The sequence below is a fragment of the Neovison vison genome, chromosome 12, assembly GCF_020171115.1.
Source record: "Neovison vison isolate M4711 chromosome 12, ASM_NN_V1, whole genome shotgun sequence".
Lineage (NCBI taxonomy): Eukaryota > Metazoa > Chordata > Mammalia > Carnivora > Mustelidae > Neogale > Neogale vison.
The window spans coordinates 85,047,618-85,067,675 of NC_058102.1; the positions used below are offsets into that span (position 1 = coordinate 85,047,618).

At 43.9% G+C, this 20,058-nt stretch overlaps 2 protein-coding genes across 2 annotated transcripts; both read left to right on the forward strand.

The window, feature by feature from the left end:
• The first annotated feature begins 7,926 nt into the window (after window positions 1-7,926).
• Window positions 7,927-8,931, forward strand: LOC122890955 (olfactory receptor 11A1-like). Its single transcript, XM_044226379.1, has one exon. It carries the CDS (start codon window positions 7,927-7,929, stop codon window positions 8,929-8,931), a length of 1,005 nt encoding a protein of 334 aa, XP_044082314.1.
• A 7,741-nt stretch (window positions 8,932-16,672) lies between these two features.
• LOC122892103 (lysozyme C, milk isozyme) lies at window positions 16,673-19,099 on the forward strand. Its single transcript, XM_044228258.1, has 4 exons — window positions 16,673-16,811; window positions 17,838-17,999; window positions 18,564-18,642; window positions 18,996-19,099. The coding sequence occupies exons 1-4, from the start codon at window positions 16,673-16,675 to the stop codon at window positions 19,060-19,062; spliced, it is 447 nt and encodes a 148-aa protein (XP_044084193.1). The 3' UTR covers window positions 19,063-19,099.
• The last annotated feature ends 959 nt before the right edge of the window (window positions 19,100-20,058 follow it).

Genomic DNA, 20,058 nt, shown 5'->3' on the forward strand with positions numbered 1-20,058 from the left:
GGAGTACAAAATAGATATCTGTTGAATAAATGAGATACCCCAAAATATATTGTTTTCTTATCAGTGGAAATATATAAAAAGAGGATAAATGACCCTCCTACTTAGTGAAATGTTTGAATATATATGGTCTAGGGTCCCTTCCAACTCAAAGCTTCAATGAAAAAATGGTTAGGTAAAATTGTGCCACACCTATATAATGAATATTACATGAATTTTTAATTTTTATTTATTTACTTTTTTTAAATTTTTTAGAGAGAGGAAGAGAGTGTGTGCAAGCACAGGGCAGGGGCAGAGGGAGAGGGAGAGAAAGAGAATCCTAAGCAAGCTCCACGCCCAGTGTGGAGCCCAACGTGGGGCTCAATCTCATAATCCTGAGATGGTGTCAAATCAAGAGTCAGACGCTTAACCAACCAAGCCACATGGGTGCCTTACATGAATGTTCTAAATGTAGAGATATATTCAGTACTTACAACAAAGTGTTAGGTAAAATATTAGGATTAAATTTACATATGTTACATAGTTACCTATGTTTTTTAAAAAAGCATGCATAAAACTAGGAAGGAAAATGCATAAAAACCAGAAGGAAATATACTTTTAAATAATGGAGCTATTTTAATGTGTACGTGCTCTTCTCATGTTTTTAATGCCATGATCCAACTATCTTAAAAGACAACTGGCGTGATCTGTACCCCAATGTTTATAGCAGCAATGGCCACGGTCGCCAAACTGTGGAAAGAACCAAGATACCCTTCAACGGACGAATGGATAAGGAAGATGTGGTCCACATACACTATGGAGTATTATGCCTCCATCAGAAAGGATGAATACCCAACTTTTGTAGCAACATGGACGGGACTGGAAGAGATTATGCTGAGTGAAATAAGTCAAGCAGAGAGAGTCAATTATCATATAGTTTCACTTATTTGTGGAGCATAACAAATAACATGGAGGACATGGGGAGATAGAGAGGAGAAGGGAGTTGGGGGAAATTGGAAGGGGAGGTGAACCATGAGAGACTATGGACTCTGAAAAACAATCTGAGGGTTTTGAAGGCGTGGGGAGTGGGAGGTCGGGGTACCAGGTGGTGGGTATTATAGAGGGCACGGATTGCATGGAGCACTGGGTGTGGAGCAAAAATAATGAATACTGTTATGCTGAAAATAAAAATAAATTTTAAAAAAAAGACAACTGGCCTGGCTATCTACTTACCTTCAGGAAATATGACGCAGGATGATCAGTTATTCCAAAGCCAAACTTTATCTTTATTAAATATTCTCCAACATTTTATTGGCTTGACTAACAGCTTTATTGAGAATACTAGTTCATGTAGTTATGTATAAGCAAGCACATTTTGCAACAAGTTTATCGTGCTGGGTTCACCAGGAAGTTTCAGTGCTCACAGTGAGGTATCTTAAGAGTGCTTTATTGAGACTTTGTTTGTTAATGACTGAGACCATTGTTGGGTAACATTCACTTTATATTTTTTCCAGGATGAACTTTGGGCAATCGGCAGGAACCAAATTAGGGTAATTTTATGTATGTCTGTACATCTGTGTGCCTGTTTCATAATACTTCTAGTCAGGAGATAGGAAGCATCTGAAGATCGCTTTATGGACTAGCTTAATCATGTTTCCAGGCCAACCCATCACAGTTTTCTTCTTTTTCTTATATTTACCTATCTTTTCAGTTATCCAAAGGCAATGCTATGAAATGTCAGTACTGAATTCTGGCTCTGCTACTTACTAACTGTATGATCCTGCACAACATACATGACCTCTCTGTGTGCAGTTTCCTGATCTATGTAAACTGTAGATAATGATAATAATTACCTCCCATAATTCTTATGAGGCGTCAGTGAGATAATTTTGTAAAACTCTGATCAGAGTGCCTAATACATACAAGACCATTCAAGGAATAGTCTCTTTCAGTATATGCTATGTGATTTTACCACATCCTCCTCCCTACATCCTCTCCACTTATAAATGATGCTGTATCAGTGAATTGGGATGAAAGATACAAGAATCTTGTCCTAGGGAAACCTGGCTGGCTCAGTTGGTGGAACCAACTTAGGGTCATGAGTTCAAGACCCATGTTGGGTATAGAGATCACATAAATAATAAATAAATTAACTAACTAACTAACTAAAAAAAAAAAGAAAAAAAAGGAATCTTGTCCTATGAAGGTGAATTTTTCCCCAAGCAGGATTTATGCCCTCTGGAGAGCTGGCTCTGGGTGAAGGAGCTGTCTGATCAGGTAATATGAATTCATCATCAAGACATGCGTAACTGAAAGTAGTAAATAGATTACTAACCAATTTTTGTTTTGTTCACTGCTGTATACCTGGAGTCTAGAACAGGTGCTGACAGGTCATAAATACTGGCGTCTACTTCTTTTTTTTTTTAAGATTTTATTTATTTATTTGACAGACAGAGATCACAAGTAGTCAGAGAAGCAGGCAGAGAGAGAGGGGAAGCAGGCTCCCTGCCGAGCAGAGAACCCGATGTGGGGCTCGATCCCAGGACTCTGGGATCGTGATCTGAGCCGAAAGCAGAGGCTTTAACCCACTGAGCCACCCAGGCACTCCAATGTGTGTTTATTTCTTGAATTAACTAATACTATGACCCATTTTTATACAAAATCTTAATCTTTTTTTTAAAGATTTTATTTATTTATTTGACAGAGAGAGACATAGTGAGAGAGGGAACACAAGGGATCATGACCCTAGCTGAAGGCAGCCGCTTAACAACTGAGCCACCGAGGCACCCGACAAGATCTTAATCTAATACCTAGAAAACAGCATATAGATCCTTTATTTCCATTTTCAACTCACAGATAACACTTCAGAAAAAGAGCTGAAATTAAAATAAATTTTAAGTACACGTTGGATATTTTTATCATAATTATCATAAATTCTAAATCAATAAACCCTATGTTTATTTTTAGGTAGAAAGACTCTTATTCTTCTCTTTCTCTCCTGACATATCCCTCAGGCTATTTACACAACCCAAGACCTGGGCAGACATATTTTATTCTCAAGACTCCCTCAAAGAGAATATGCTAATAAATTCCTTGCAGGTCAACTTTTCCTCATTCAAGTTTTTCCAATCTACTTTTCAACTGTCAGGTAAGACACCTGTCCAGTTTCTTCCAGGAAGGGCCATCCTAGACTGTTACTGGAAAGACCTAGCTCGTGCCATGACCCTGTTCTGTCTTCTCCCTGGCCTCATGTGGAAGGAATTCAGTGCTATATTTTTGCAACAGGTTCTTTCTTCATAGATGTCATTCAGCTGAATTTAGTATCTGCCACTACTATCTTGATGGCAAGATAGTAGTTTTATATTAATCCATGATATTAAGTTATCAAACTAAGAGGACAAATTATTTACAAAATTATATAGCAGTTTCCTCCTGCCTCCTCACTGCTCAGAGATTAAAGCAAGATCTCCGGTCCTAATTCATGGTACAATAAAATGACTGGTAATCTAGCCATTAGAAGCCAAACTCTAGATAATCCATTCCAATGTTGCAAGAACAAATCATAGCATACTCACATTTCACCATGGGGTTCATTCTGAGAATCAAATATTCACTAAATAAGATAATATTTACTTTATGAATTATAAAATATTAGATAAATGTTGCTCTTAATTGTGGCTATTCTATCTTTCCACTGTTTCCCTATCTCATAAGAAAGAGGTCATTAGATTTGAGTGAAACACCTGAATGTGGTCCCTCGTGGACCAGGACAGTCCCCTGGAACCAAAACATAGATGCAGCTGCTGCTCCAGGTGACGCCAAGATACAGCTCCTCCCTAAGGAGGCTCCTCTTCAACCCCCAAAAGGAAGGAGACTGCCCTGCTCTAAGAAAAGGCAGTAGTGCCCACAGAAACACATATAGGATAAGGACAACAGTCTTCTGTGAGAACCACGGAGCAGGGAGAAGCCAATAACATGGAGCCTTTATAAGAGAAAAGCAGAAAATCTACAGAACTGTCAACTGGCAGAAGAATTTAGTCTGGAGGTAAGACAACCAGGAGAGGAGTTGACTCAAAGCCCAAAGCATATCAAGCTCCCTTTCCACTGAATCTGAGTATCTAGGGTTCATCTGGCTCAACAGTACTCTTTGACAACAGAGAGAACCACCTCTGACCATAGATCCTAAACAAATTTGGAAGAAAGTTGACGTATTTTTAAAATGTCTTGTGTCTGTTCCAGTAGGTTTCAAAGAATGGGACCCATTATTTGCCAACTTCTGGAGCCTCTAGGAAGAAAGTTCATTTCCTCCCTTCTGACCCTATCCAATGAGCCTTACTTTAATACCCAAAAATCATGCTATAAATAACAGTAGTCACCTCATAAGAATCACCTCTTTGAAACCAGCACAGGTAGGTGGGTTTTCCTCCACCACCATCCCTTGGTCCATGTTCTGCCTTCTGAGCATCTATGGGCTAACTCTAGTTCCTCTTCATAAGAATCCTTCCAGCTGGAGTGGGGGAATGTAGGAATTGGATGAAGATGGTCAAAAGGTACTAACTTCCAGGGGTGCCTGGGTGGCTCAGTGGGTTAAAGCCTCTGCCTTCCGCTCAGGTCATGATCCCAGGGTCCTGGGATCGAGCCCCGCATCGGGCTCTCTGCTCAGCAGGGAGCCTGCTTCCTCCTCTCTCTCTGCCTACCTCTCAGCCTACTTGTAATCTCTGCCTGTCAAATAAATAAATAAAATCTTTTAAAAATCTTTAAAAAAAAAAAGGTACTAACTTCCAGCTATAAAATAAATAAGTCCGGGGATGGGGGGACCAGGAGGAATTCTCCCAATACTTGAAAATAGTTATCATAATCTCCAATTATTCTGTCATTTCCAAAGTAAACATCTCTACATTCTTCATATGTTCCTCATACTTCCCAGTTCAGAAGTCCTAATTCATAATAGTCAACAAAAATCTCATGTCATGTTCACATAAATGGTTACTTTTCAACTGATTATGAAAGCCTACAAGCATATTTTACATGTGCTTCTGTTACATTTCATCTTCTTTTTAGTCTAGCCTTTCAAAGACAAGATTATTTTGGATTATAATTCTATCACCTGTAATATTGGTTTCCCCACTTTGTTCCTATCATCTGAGGCTTGATAAGCCATGCATATTTGCTCTTTATCGAAGTCACTACCAAAATAGGTGAAGAAAACAGGAAGAAAAAGCCTTCTCCTTTTCACTAGACATATTTCTCCAGATTTCCAGAGTCATTAATGAATAATTTTGGTCCATAGTAGGCAAACTAAAAGTGTTATCTTTAAGCTCACAGTCATCATCTTTTCCATGAAACTTTACCAAAATTATGTCCTTTTTCTACTCCTTTCTCCTGATCTACTAAATTATTACTACTACCATAGGGGCCATTATGTAAGATTTGACATTATAATTAGCATTATATAGCTCTTGGTGATGTCTTCTTATGAGATTTCCATGTGTTCTTATAAAGCATTTTACCAGGGACCAAGGTCAAATTTACTGTGAGGTTTGACATTATAATGAACCTTTTATAGCTCCTGGTGATGTCTCCTTATGTGAGGTTTGACATTATAATTGGCATTACATAGCTCCTGGCGAAGTCTCCTTATGAGATTTCCACATGTTCTTATAAAGCATCTATTTAAGAATTTTACCAGGGACCAAGGTCAAATTTGCTGGTTAACAATGGCAACAGTAATTTTTTTATCATAAGCATTGACTCAGAGACTTGAGGAGGCTTAAGAAGTTTTTGGTCAGTTGACTGGCTGGTTGGTAGGTTTGGTTAGTTTTACTAGCTTCTTCCTTTGCTCCATCTTTCTGCTAAACCTGAGGTCTATTTTATTCTCACTTCAAGTCTCTCCCTGGCTCTTTAAGAAGTCCCTAGTAAGGGCGCCCTCATGGCTCAGTTAGCTAAGCCTCTGACTCTTGATTTCAGTTCAGGTCATGTTCTCAGGGTCTTGAGATCAAGTCCCAGGTCAGTCTCCACGTATAGCAGGAAGTCTGTTTAAGATTCTCTCTCTCGGGGTGCCTGGGTGGCTCAGTGGGTTAAGCCTCTGCTTTCGGCTCAGGTCATGGTCTCAGGGTCCTAGGATCGAGCCCCGCATCGGGCTCTTCGCTCAGCGGGAAGCCTGCTTCCGCCTCTCTCTCTCTCTGCCTGACTCTCTACCTACTTGTGGATATTTCTCTCTGTCAAATAAATAAATAAAAATCTTTTTTAAAAAAAGATTCTCTCGGGGCGCCTGGGTGGCTCAGTGGGTTAAGCCGCTGCCTTCGGCTCAGGTCATGATCTCAGGGTCCTGGGATTGAGTCCCACATCGGGCTCTCTGCTCAGCGGGGAGCCTGCTTCCTCCTCTCTCTCTCTCTCTGCCTGCCTCTCTGCCTACTTGTGATCTCTCTCTGTCAAATAAATAAATAAAATCTTTAAAAAAAAAAAGATTCTCTCTCTCCCTTTCCCCCATCCCTCACCCTACTCGCACTCTCTCTCTCTCTTCCTCTCTAAAAAAACAAAAACCAAAAAAAAGAGGAAGAAGAAGTCATTAGTCTACAAAAAGATAAAATATGTATCGAATACATATCAAAGTATTCTGTTCCTTCTATGTCTGTATCCCCCATGTGACCAAATGGTGTCTGCATGATTGAAGCCCAAAATGAGAGGAAAAGGTAGGACCAGGGAAGGAACACAAAAACCCTGTGTTCTCACTGCCATTTGATATTATGGAATATCATCTTTCTTAACTTCAAATATGAGAAAACTCTCTATCACAATGGACTTTCTGTTTCTTCCCCCAACCATACACACACACACACACACACACACACACCCCTACTTGACTTCCATCTCCAACCTTAATCATGGTTCCATCTCAAACTGAGTGACAAAATTCCAATATTCCCTCAATTAGGGGAGGACTCAGAGATTCCTTCTCTATTTTAGCAATCATCTAAACGCCTCTTTCCCTCGCCCAAGCATTATCAAATGATGCAATTTTTCTGGGGCAATTTACCATTGGAAAATTATTATAACTAATTCACTTGTTTATTAATTCATTCCACAAGTACTTATCAAGGTCTTCCTATGTGTTTGGTGTTAGCATAGTACTCTAATGATTAAGAGAAGGAATCCTATAACAGGGTAGAAATGTCTAAATAATCCACATTGGGTGAGATAAAATGACCATGTGACCAGCATAGAGAATATAGGGCAGGAGAACCAAGAAAAAGAAAGTATTCTCAGCTTTCAACAAACTTATTAGAGACTGAGCACAGTTTAAAAATGGATTTACCCATGGCCACCAGTCCACTTGTCCAAGGAAAAGGAGTGGATTTCCAGGGAAGTGGGATCTGAGTTAATACAGATCTTTCTATATTGCACCTTTTGTGAAATAAATGATACAGATTGCTCATCAGAATGTCCAAGTCTCATTTTCTTAGAAGGGAAAAAGAGCATGAGATGACTGGCTGCTTCAGGAATGTGCATGACCTCGGAGTAGGACCACCTGCCCACCAAGTGATGGGCAGTCCCTCCTGCCCCAGAGGACTTCACCAGGTGTAGTTCTGCTGTTGATACTCAGCCAAGATTGTCAGTAAATAGCTCATTGAGGACTGGGAGAGTTCTATGCTGCTCTCTGATACTAATATTTCTACCAGTCACAAAGGATTTGGGAAAGCTCCGTAGGATAGCAGACTAGTGCAGGAGCTTTGGAGTCAAGCAAATGTGGGTTCATATCATGACTCCATCATAATCGCCTTGAATAACTGATTTAGTCTCACTGGGTCTCAGTTTCTCCTCTGTATACAGGAGACAATAAGGTCTACCTTTAATGGTTGCTGTGATGAATAAATGAATAAGCAAGGGTTAGTGTGTGGTCCCAATAAGATCTTGGTTAAATTTACCTTCCTTTCTTGGGCCCAGATCTAGATGAGGAAGCAGTCCAGTGGTGACAGAGAAAACCAGACCACCTGGCTGATCCTGGTCGGCTTTGGGGAACTGCAACACCTGGGCTTCCTCCCCTTCGCTTTCTTTTTGGCCATTTATGTGGTGACAGTGGGGGGCAACACCCTCATCGTGCTGGCTGTGGCCTCCAGTCGGACACTCCACACACCCATGTATTTCTTCCTCTGCCACTTCTCCCTGCTGGAGATTGGCTATACCTCCAACATCATGCCTCAGCTGCTGTGGAGCTTCCTGGAAGGGAGGGAAACCATCTCACTGGTCAGCTGTCTGATCCAGTTCTATGTGTTTGCCTCACTGGCTGCCGTTGAGTGCCTCCTGCTCTCTGCTATGTCCTATGACCGTTACCTGGCCATCTGCCACCCGCTTCGCTACCCCACCCTGATGAGCACCTGGTTGTGTGGCTGCCTGGCTGCTGGAGCCTGGGTCAGTGGCTTTTCTTTCTCTGCCTTCACTTTGGCCCTGGCAGCCCCTCTGCCCCTCTGCCCTGACCACAGGGAGATCGACCACTACTTCTGCGACTTTGCTCCCGTTGTAGGGCTATTCTGCGGGGATGTGGGGTTCATGTGGGGAGCCGGAGTGAGCATCTCAGGCTTTCTGACTCTGGCCCCCTTTCTGTTGATTGTTGCGTCCTATGCCTTCATCTTGAGGGCTGTGCTGCAAATACCTTCAGGCCATGGTAGGCAGAAGGCCTTCTCCACCTGTTCCTCCCACCTCACCGTGGTCGGGGTGTTTTATGGCACCCTCATTGTGGTCTATGTAGCCCCAACAGACCACATGGCCCCCTTGCTCCGAAAGGCCTTCTCTGTCCTTTACACTGTATTCACCCCTATGGTCAACCCCATCATCTACAGCCTCAAGAACCAAGAGGTAAAGGGGGTCCTTCACAGGCTCTGGGGAAAGCTTATCCCAAGACATACTCCACTGAGAGGGATAGGGCAGCTGTTGACTTTTTCCTGGATTCCAGCTTAGCCCCTTCCTCAAAGACTAGAGACCACTGTGATGAAAAGATAAATACTGTGGGATTGAAAGGAGATGTCTGGGGTCACCTGGGTGGCTCAGTTGTTAAGCGTCTGCCCTCGGCTCAGGTCATGATCCCAGGGTGCTGGGATCAGGCCCCACATCAGGCTCCCTGCTCGGCGGGAAGCCTGCTCCTCCCTCTCCCATTCTTCCTGCTTGTGTACCCTCTCTCCCTTTTTCTCTCTCTGTCAAATAAAGAAACAAAAATCTTTAATTTAAAAAAAAATAACATAAAAGAGATGTCTGCTAAAATTCATGTTTCCAGTGGGAATGGGGTAGGGGTTCAAAATCTTGTGCCTGGTACAGGGCCTAAATATTATAGCACTCCACAAACATTTAGTTGAAAAAAAATGAATGAATGAATGAATGAATGAATATGGAAAAGAATGCCAGAGAAAGCAGAGCACAGCTCAAGGGGGGAATATTTGCAGATTGTGAATCTAAGATGACAAGATTAAGGTTGGCAGAAAGAGAAAGGAGGAGTAGGGAAAGGGTAATAAGGACCAGAATGAAGATCTCATGACATGCTTCGAATGAAATCTCAGAAACAGAGAGACAGCCTTCGACATAAAGTGTGTAGTAATGATGGAGGTAGTAATGGTGCAAGAGCCACTTGGGAGAGGAAAGGTCAGCCATTCATGCCTGTAGCCCAGGAGGCCAATTGGGCCACTGCTCTGGGAGTTCCCATTAGCCCTTCTGTTGCTGATGTCCGACAAGTAAGAAGGGAAAAGGAAGGAGATGAAATGAGAAGGAAATAAATCCAATAGAGAATTCTGAAATTTTGCCTCTACCAAAATCTTTTAAATCTTTTCCTTTTTTTTTAAGATTTCATTTATTTATTTGAGAGAGAGAGAGAGCACCAGCAGGAGGAGGGACAGAGTGGGGAGGGAGAGAGTCCCAAGCAGACTCTACGTTGAGCATGGAACCTGACAAGGGGCTTGATCTCAGAACCCTGAGATCATGACCTGACCCAAAACCAAGAGTCAGATGCCCAACTGACTGAGCCACCCAGGCACCCCTGAATTCTTTTAAAATTGACACAAAAACATTTCTAATTTTTTCATTGGAAATATATCAACATGTTTCTCAAGGTATGGTATGTAGATTACCCATACTAGAATGACCTAGAGTAACTGTTTACAAATGAGGATTTCTAGGCTTTTCATCACACCTACAAAATCAGAACCTTTAGAAACGGGGGGCCAAGGATCTACAGGTAACATGCCACAGTTGATTCTCAGTGGAGGGAGAGGGTATGGCTACCAGGGGTGACAAGGGTAATAGGAAAACTGACCCCAAAAAATGTTGGGGGGAGACACATTTCCTCATGGATGTAAAGAAATTTGATCCTGAGAGATGGGGATCAAATAGACAGGTAGATGTATAGAAACGGCCAGAGAGAGGATCTGGAGGAAAGTAGAAAACTTGGGATAGCTGGCCCTTTCTGGGTGGGGTGGAAATACGGGCAAGAAAAAACAAATAGGAAATTTCCCTGTCTAGGAGCACCTCAGTGGCTCAGTCGGTTAAGCATCTGACTCCTGGTTTCAGCTCAGGTATGATCTCAGGGTCTTGAGATCAAGCCCCCTGTGGGGCTCCACACAGCAGAAGTCTGCTTGGGATTCTCTCTCTCCCTCTCCCTCTGCTCACACTCTCTCTCTCTCTCTCTCTCAAATAAATAAATAAATAAGTCAAAAGAAAGGAAGGAAGGAAATTGACTTGTCCAAACATTGCTTGGGAAGTAGGCAGAACCCAGACTGCACATGAGTATTAAAAATGTCTCTGTGATATTTGCTCTTTGCATTCAAGTCAAAAGTGAAATCCTGTGTTATAGTGGCATCTTGGACGGAAGGCCAGGTCTGAATGAACATGATGCACATCGGGTTCCCCAAACAAAGAACCCAGCAGCTTCCTCGGGGTGCTTGCCTCCCACCATGCCCAGAGAGGTTTATTTACTGTCTGTGTGAGAAGCACTGAGAACAGTCTACAGACAGGTTGGGAACTGTCCAGGGGAATAGAGAGGTCTGGGTCCTGAGGCCTGCACAAAGCAGGTGGCTGCCTTTATGATATTATTTCCAGGGTTTTGAGAAAGTTCCAAGCCCTTCTCCTCACCCCTATCACCACCATCACCTGACACACCCTGCCGTAAGCAGTCCTGTGCCTAACCCTAAAGCCAGAAATTCCTATTAAAGGGTCACTGTTTTGGAGCACCTGAGTGGCTCAGTCAGATAGATGTCTGCCTTCAGCTCAGGTCATGATCCCAAGGTTCTAGGATCAGGTCCCACATCAGGCTACTTGTTCAGTGGGGGAGCCTGCTTGTCCCTCTGCCTGCCTTTCCCCTTGCTTGTGTTCTCTCTCTCTCTCTCTCCCTCTGACAAATAAATAAATAAAATATTAAAAAATAAAAAAGTGTCACCATTTTAATCAAGAGTCAAACACGCACGGCACTGCAGGAGAGGAAAGCAGCAAACCCTTCTATGATGATCTGCATTCGACCACACTCTCGCTCGGGCAACTTGAGTCTCAGGTTCCCAATGTATAATACGAAAGGAAGAATAATAAGACATATATACAGGGGCGCCTGGGTGGCTCAGTGGGTTAAGCCTCTGGCTTCAGCTCAGGTCATGATCTCAGAGTCCTGGGATTGAGCCCCGCATCGGGCTCTCTGCTCAGTGGGGAGCCTGCTTCCCTTCCTCTCTCTGCCTGACTCTCTGCCTACTTGTGATCTCTCTCTGTCAAATGAATAAATAAAATCTTTAAAAAAAAAAAAAGACAGACATACATACATACTTCATAAGATTGTTGTGGAAATTAAATGAAGTACATACCATAAAGCCCTCTGTCTCTGTGCTTTGATTGGTCTGTGCCACATTTTAACAAACATTAACATTCTCCCTCGCCCTCCTTTTCCTCAAGGAAAGTCAGAAGACTCTCTCCTTTCAGTCCTATCGCTGACCCTTCCCCTGAGTGGAACCTCGCTGCTTGTAAACATGAGCCACAGCTGCTCCTTCTCATCCCCTGGGGTTAAAGGACTGAGACAACACTGGAAGGAGGCCAGGTCGTAGGAAAACTGGACCAAAACAGAGGAGAAACCCAAGGGGAGAGAGTCAGAGAAGGAAACTAGAAAAGAGGAAGAGGACAGAAGGGGGAAGAAGGGGGGCAGGGAACACAAAACAACACAACAGGGGAAGCAGAGGGATAATGGAAGGGAAAGTAAAAGCCACAAGTGGGAGAGGTAAGAAAGGGAAGAAGGGGACGCCTGGGTTGCTCAGGCGGTTAAATAGCTGCTTTCTACCCAGGTCATGATCCCAGAGTCCTGATGCTTGCTGAGTAGGGAGTCTGCTTGTCCCTCCTCCAAACTCATTCTCTCTCTCTCTCTCTCACACACAGATGAATAAATAAAATCTTAAAAACAAAAACAAAACAAAAATACGGGAAAGAAGTAGGAGAAGCAAAGGAGAAAGGAAGGGTTCCAGAAAACTTCCCCAGATTCCTCCACTGGGATCACATGCCTATGTTCCTAATGAAAAGGAAGCAGATTTTTTTAAATAGATTGCATTAAAATGTGTCAGTCATGGGCACCTGGGTGGCTCAGATGGTTAAGCATCTGATTCTTGGTTTTGGCTCCAGCCATGATCTCAGGTTGTGGGATCAAGACCAGCAATGGGCTCTGGGCTCAGTGTGGAGTCTGCTGGAGATATTTGCTCCTCCTTCCTCTGCTCCTCCCCCTGATCACACTGCTGCTGTTTCTCTCTCTCTCCAATAAATAAATACCTTTTTTTTTTTTTAATGTTTCAGTTACGGGCACCTGGATGGCTCAGTCGATTAAGTATCTGCCTTCCACTCAGGTCATGATCCCAGGGTCCTGGGATTGAGCCCCACTTTGGGCTCCCTGCTCAGCTAGGAGTCTGCTTCTCCCTTTGCCCCTCCCCGCTACTCATGCTTTCTCTCTCTCTCTCTCTCAATAAAATAAATAAAATCTCTTTAAAAAAAATAATAAAGGGGCTCAGTCATTAGGCATCTGCCTTTGGCTCATGTCATGATCCCAGAGTCCTGGGACAGAGCCCCACATGGGGGGGGGGGTCCCTGCTCAGCAGGGAGTCTGCTTCTCCCTCTCCCATTCCCCGGCTTGTGTTCCTTCTCTCACTGTGTCTCTCTCTGTTAAGTAAATAAATAAAATCTTAAATAAATAAACAAATAATAATTTTTTTAAAAAATAAAATCCATGTTTTGTTTTGTTTTGCATGGAGCGCTGGGTGTGGTGCATAAACAATGAGCTGAAAAAAATTTTTTAAATTAAAAATTTTTAAAAACTCCATGTTTTTTAAAAAAAAGTTTCAATGTGGTTTCAATTTGAATCTCCCTGAGGGCTAATGATGATGAGCATTTTTTCATGTGTCTGATAGCCATTTGTATTTCTTGATTGGAGAAGTGTCTGTTCATATCTTCTGCCCATTTTTTGATGTGTTTGTCTGTTTCGTGTGGGTTGAGTTTGAGGAGTTCATTATAGATCCTGGATATCAACCTTTTGAAATATCACCTTACACCAGTTAGAATGGCCAAAATTAACAAAACAGGAAACAACATGTGTTGGAGAGGATGTGGAGAAAGGGGAACCCTCTTACACTGTGGTGGGAATGCAAGTTGGTGCAGCCTCTTTGGAGAACAGTGTGGAGATTCCTCAAGAAATTAAAAATAGAGCTTCCCTACGACCCTGCAATTGCACTCCTGGGTATTTACCCCAAAGATACAGATGTCGTGAAAAGAAGGGCCATCTGTACCCCAATGTTTATAGCAGCAATGGCCACAGTCGCCAAACTATGGAAAGAACCAAGATGCCCTTCAACGGATGAATGGATAAGGAAGATGTGGTCCATATACACTATGGAGTATTATGCCTCCATCAGAAAGGACGAATATCCAACTTTTGTTGCAACATGGACGGGACTGGAAGAGATTATGCTGAGTGAAATCAGTCAAGCAGAGAGAGTCAATTATCATATGGTTTCACTCATTTGTGGAGCATAACCAATAGCATGGAGGACAAGGGGCGTTAGAGAGTAGTAGGGAATTTGGGTAAATTGGAAGGGGAGGTGAACCATGAGAGACTATGGACTCTGAAAAACAGTCTGAGGGGTTTGAAGTGGCGGGAGGGTGGGAGGTTGGGGTACCAGGTGGTGGGTATTATAGAGGGCACAGCTTGCATGGAGCACTGGGTGTGGTGAAAAAATAATGAATACTGTTTTTCTGAAAATAAATAAATTGGGGAAAAAAAAAGTTTCAGTTATTAATTGGACTTCAGTTCAATATTACATGGTAACTCCATGCTTTGAGCTATCCTACCTGTGGCAAGTGCACAGCAATAATTGAAAAAAATGCAAAAGGAAAAAATGTAAAAGGCATATGATAGCTCAAAAAAAATTAAAAATTTAAAAAATAAATAAATAAAATGGCTTATAAACTATGAAAAAAAAAACAATATAAATATCTCCATGGGCCACAAAGGTAAGGAAATAAATCATAAAAGCAGTGAGTAGGGCCAAAGCCAAAGGCTTGCTTGATTCCAGGCCGAAGCAAGAAGAGGCAGCTCTGGGCTCAGTTCCTGCAGGTCACAGAGATGAAAAGTTCTCCACCTGCTGCAGGAGTCAGAGCCAAAGGCACTCTAGAAGGGAAAGGCTGGGCACAGGGCCTCTTTTCATTAAAGAGAAATGGAAAAAACCTGCTGCCTGCTACTATCTGAGGCAAAAAGCTAACCCAGAGCACATCCAAGGAGGCAAGAGAGCCCAGAGCTTCATGACCAGGAACTGAGAGGCCATACCTGTGGCTCCCACTCAAAATGAGTCTGAGACCCAACATTAGAAAGTACTTGAAAAAAACCTAACTCTACAAAAGGTAGCCCAAAAACCACCAGTTGGAAGATAGAATTACACTAGAGGATATTAAAATATTAAGGGTCTGAGAGAAAAACAAACACCATATGATTTCACTTATATGTGGACTTAAAAAAAAAAAAAAGTGAGCAAACCGAAAAAGCCAAAACAGATCCATAAATACAGAGAACAAACTGATGGTTAACAGAGGGGAGAGAAGTGGGGGAATGGGCAAAGCGGATGAAGCGGAGAGGGAGAGAGACAGGCTTCCAGTACGGAAGTATAGAGAATAGAGTCAGTAGTGTGGGGTTTTTTGGTTGTTGCTCTTGTTTATATTTTTTCTCCAAATTTTTATTTAAATTCCAATAACATACAGTGTAATTAATATTGGCTTCAGGAGTAGAATTTTGTGATTCATCGGTTACATACAACAACTTGTGCTCATCACAGTGCCCTCCTGGAGTGCCTGGGTGGCTCAGTGGGTTAAGCCTCTGCCTTCAGCTTAGGTCATGATCTCAGGGTCCTGGGATCAAGCCCCGCATCGGGTCTCTGCTCAGCAGGAAGCCTGCTCCCCCTCTCCCTCTGCCTGCCTCTCTGCCTACTTGTAATGTCTGTCTGTGTGTGTGTGTGTGTGTGTCAGATAAATAAATAAAATCTAAAAAATAAAATTATGCCTAGTATCCATTCCTTTATGTCTGCAAGTCAACATCATATGATGCACTTGAACAGCAAGGCTTGCCGGTTACTTTAAGATCTACAGACACCCCCTTCTAGCAATACCACTATTATTACTCTTTTTTTTAAGATTTTATTTATTTATTTGACACAGAGAGATCACAAGTAGATGGAGAGGCAGGCAGAGAGAGAGAGAGGGGGAAGCAGGCTCCCTGCCAAGCAGAGAGCCCGATGCGGGACTCGATCCCAGGACCCTGAGACCATGACCTGAGCCGAAGGCAGCGGCTTAACCAACTGAGCCACCCAGGCGCCCCCACTATTATTACTCTTGTGAGTCTTCTTAGAAAGTATTGATCTAGCAATAACTCTTCCTTCACAATGCCTCTCCACCAAACTGAAATCAAGACCTTGTACTCTAATAATTACCAGCTTTTTCTAGCCATATATATCCCCTATTAGTTCCATTTCTCGGGAGAACCCCACTAATACACAAGACGCTTGATGATCACTGATCACACAGATAATAGATCACATTCAGTATAATTGGGGGTTTAGATCTGATGGTTTCTTGCAGACACAGAGATATCATGAACTTGAGTTCTAGTGGTCTCCTATCCAACCAATAGTTTACTGAATGCAGATGTCAGGAGATCGTCAATTTCTCCAAACTCAGTGGTGCTCATCACGGGTCCCCCACTAGCCTAAGCGGTAAAATACCTTCAACCAAGCACAGATAATGAACAAAGTTCAGCAAAACACAGGGACAAGCCCCTCTAGAGACATTCCAACAAAAGCATGAAGCTTGAAAATCATACTTCTTTCTCCTACCAACTCCCTTCCTTTCTCCTTTCTCCTTTCTCCTACCAGCTCCCTTCTCCTACCAACTACCATTTCCCTCCTGTACACATTTGCCCAAAACCAGGAGCCAGCCCCACCAAAGTGAGACTTTATTCCCGATATTTTTCTTGGTTACAGTCCCTTCCCTAAGGTTCACTGGTTGGACCAGTTTGGAGAACTAACCTTGGACAACCATGTCCTTCCTGGAACAGATGCCAGCATTATTGCCCAATCAGAGATACCTTTGTGCCCAGAGGGTATAAGAGACAACAGCCCCCTGGGCATAGCAGACTTGAGCCCCACCAGCTGCAGAAATGAGGTCTATTCTGATCATCACCCTTCTTAGTTGTTTCTGTGCAATATATGAGGCTAAAATCTTCTCCAAGTGTGAGCTGGCCCACAAGCTAAAGACCAAGGGAATGGATGGCTACCATGGCTACAGCCTGGCAGACTGTGAGTGTGAATGTTCTTTCTGTCTCTGCCCAAAGAGACCTTCTTCCCCAGCCAAGCAGTCTCTCCCTTTTCACTTCCTGATTTATTCATTCGTCCGGGCTCTCTTCCACTCCCCGTCTGCTCTTCTTGTCTCTGCCTCCACGGCCTCATATCCCCTATCAGGATCTCCTTTCCTCTCTTTCCCCCAGGGATTATTTTATCTACAGTAAATTCTCTTCTACTGTTCCCCCACGTCACCTTCCCAGCTGGCAACCTGGAATCCTTCCTTGGAAGCGCCACGATTCACTCAACCTCTCCCCATCCTGCTCTCCTCACCTTTGCTTTCATCTGCGTCTTTTTCAGTCCCGATCTCTGCAGCACATTGGGTGCTGTCTCCCACGCTCTCCCCTGCCCTTCTGTCCACCAAAAAATAACCTACATCTGCTGCCTTTGTCTCAAGTTTGTTCTATGTCACGGGGGAGTTGGATGGGGACTGTGAGAACAGAAGGCGAGGCGGTGAGTGACAAGGACCGAGAGTCTCTGTCACAGTCTCATTAGTAAGAACACATGAAGCTATTTCAGGTTCCTTTGAATATCTTCATTTTTCTTCATGCCAAATATACTTTCTTGTCACCAACCCCCCAAGGATGGCTTTTTGGGGCTTCCTTTCTAGGATCCGCCTCCATTACTTCTCCACCTCCTCTCTTCCACATACTTTGGGATATAGGCTGCATGAATATACAAGGCAGGAGTTGGCTATTCAGCTGGGAGATGAGGCTGGAAAGGTAGACTTGGGAGACAGATGGCAACTGATGGATTGATTATTGGCTGTTCCAAATGCATTTATTTAACAATTGTGATTACACACTTACCACGGGCTAATTATTGCTTGGGACAAGGAACACACAAGGATCATCAATCTCATAGTCTTCATTTCCATCTCAAGGGACTTTCCAGCAGTTCTAGTAGAGCACAAGTTGTGTCTCGTTGTGAAACAATCCCCCTTGTCTACACACACATTTTGCTCTCTCACAAAGAGAGACACAGGGGTCTGCATGGCTCAATATGAGAGTAACTTCAACACCCGGGCCTTTAATGGGAAAAATGCCAATGGCAGTAGTGACTATGGGCTCTTCCAGCTGAACAGCAAGTGGTGGTGCAAAAACAGCCATCATTCCTCAGCAAATGCCTGCAACATCATATGCAGCAGTAAGGACGACCCCCTCTGAGGGCTGGGTAAATAAAGTAGGGCAGGTAAAGAAGGTACGAAATTGAACGCCCTACTCCCTGCACTGGAGAAGCCCAGGACAGGGAATAAGGGGGCCCCGGACAGTCCTCGCATCTAAAACAGGATTCCACAGAGCCCCTCCTGCCAAAAAGGAAGAAGCAAGACACACTGACCCCTGATTGAACTTCACCTTCATGGGTCCCCATCCCTCAAGCCACGTTATTCCGTCCTTGTCCACACACCCCCACACGGCACTCTGGACACGCTAAGTGATCTCCTGAGAACAGAGGCTCTCCCTTGTCCATTCGGTCCTGGATGCCCTCCGCAGACAGCCATGCTCAGAGGCAGATTCAAAGTAAGGCAAGAAAACCCAGGCACATGGGAGGCAAACCCCCAAGAGGGCTCCAGAGATAGAGGGTTTCTGAGTCAGGCTCCGTTTCCTCTGGAAATTCCCCTGCCCAAAAAAAAAGTGGGGGGGGGAAGAATTGATTAATGAAAAAGGAAAAGGGATTTTTCCCTCCCCACTCAGCCCCTTTTCCTTTCAGAGTTTCTGGATGACAACATCAATGATGACATTGTCTGTGCCAAGAGGGTTGTGAGAGATCCTAAGGGGATGTCCGCCTGGTAAGCAGAGCGTGAAGTGCAGAGACCAGCCCCTCTGCCAGACATGGACCCAGTCAGTATTTGGGATGCTGGTAGAATCAGCAGCATCTCTGCTGTAGGATTCTCCCTGGACTTTGTAGGAATCAGAGCTTGTTCTCCAGACATAAAGGGAGATAGAGTAATATGGTGCCATGCTCACCCCAAGCATCCTGGCAGCACCAACTCCCACGTCCCCAGTTGGGCAAACCCTGCCTGTCTGAGACTCTCCCACAGCATCAACAGACTGCAGCCAGCAGACCATACATTCCCTCTCAGCTGAACCCTGTAGACTCCTACCCCTGCCTCGGATTTATGCTGTATTTCTCTGTTCTTAGGATGGCCTGGGTAAAACACTGCAAGGGCAAGGATTTGTCCAAATACCTGGCCAGCTGTAAGCTGTAAGATGGCCATGGAATATGACTTCTGGAGAAGATGGCCCTGGAGGCAAGGTAGTTCTTCAAGGTTCTTGGAAGTTCTGAATTTCCCCTGCTCTCTGCCTCCAAAATAAAAGTTACTCAATTTCAGCTGTCTCAAGTATCATGTTTAAGGGCTGGGTTATGAGAGAGACTTGCTTCCTGCTATAGACAGCTGGAGGTCCTGTTCCCTCCAAGCCCATCCCCAAAGTTCCCCCATCTCCTCTGGAAAGATGAGGAAAATCCTTTACTAAAAACTGCTGGATGGGACGCCTGGGTGGCGCAATTGGTTAAACGACTGCCTCCGGCTCAGGGCGTGATCCTGGAGTCCCGGGATCGAGTCCCACATCAGGCTCCCAGCTCCATGGGGAGTCTGCTTCGCTCTCTGACCTTCTCCTCGCTCATGCTCTCTCTCACTGTCTCTCTCTCTCAAATAAAAAAAAAAAAAAAAAACTGCTGGAGGCTGAAATTGACAGATGAATACAGCATTCCAGATGTGAGCTCTTATGAAATTCATTTATAACGGTGGCTAATATTATTCTCCATCACCAGGAAGGAGAGTACAAGATACAAGAGAAGAGAACTGTGGGAGAGATGTGGTTTGGACATAGAGAAATGTTGGCTGGGGTAAATAACTAAGCTGCCACGACGGAGTCCCCGAAATATGGTGTTCTCACAAAGCGGTCCACGGTGGGTAGACAGGCCCCTTTGTCCCACATAGACATTCAGATATTCAGATTCTTTCCTTCATGCATCTCTATCATCCACTAAAGCATTACTACTAAAAGCCTGGTCCACAAACTGGCAGCACCAGCAACATCTGGATACTTGTTAGAAATGCAAATTATTGGGGCTCCTGGGTGGCTTAGTCATCGGGCATCTGCCTTTGGCTCAGGTCATGATCTCAGGGTCCTGGGATTGAGCCCCGCATCAGGCTCCCTGCTCAGCCGGAAGCCTGCTTCTCCCTCTCCCACTCCCCCTTGCT

Coding starts and splice junctions, on each gene's coding strand:
- LOC122890955 (XM_044226379.1), top strand. CDS start 7,927: ATGAGGAAGCAGTCCAGTGGTGACAGAGAAAACCAGACCACCTGGCTG.
- LOC122892103 (XM_044228258.1), top strand. CDS start 16,673: ATGAGGTCTATTCTGATCATCACCCTTCTTAGTTGTTTCTGTGCAATA. Junction 16,812..17,837: donor TGGCTACAGCCTGGCAGACT/GTGAGTGTGAAT, acceptor AGAGAGACACAG/GGGTCTGCATGGCTCAATAT. Junction 18,000..18,563: donor CTGCAACATCATATGCAGCA/GTAAGGACGACC, acceptor TTTTCCTTTCAG/AGTTTCTGGATGACAACATC.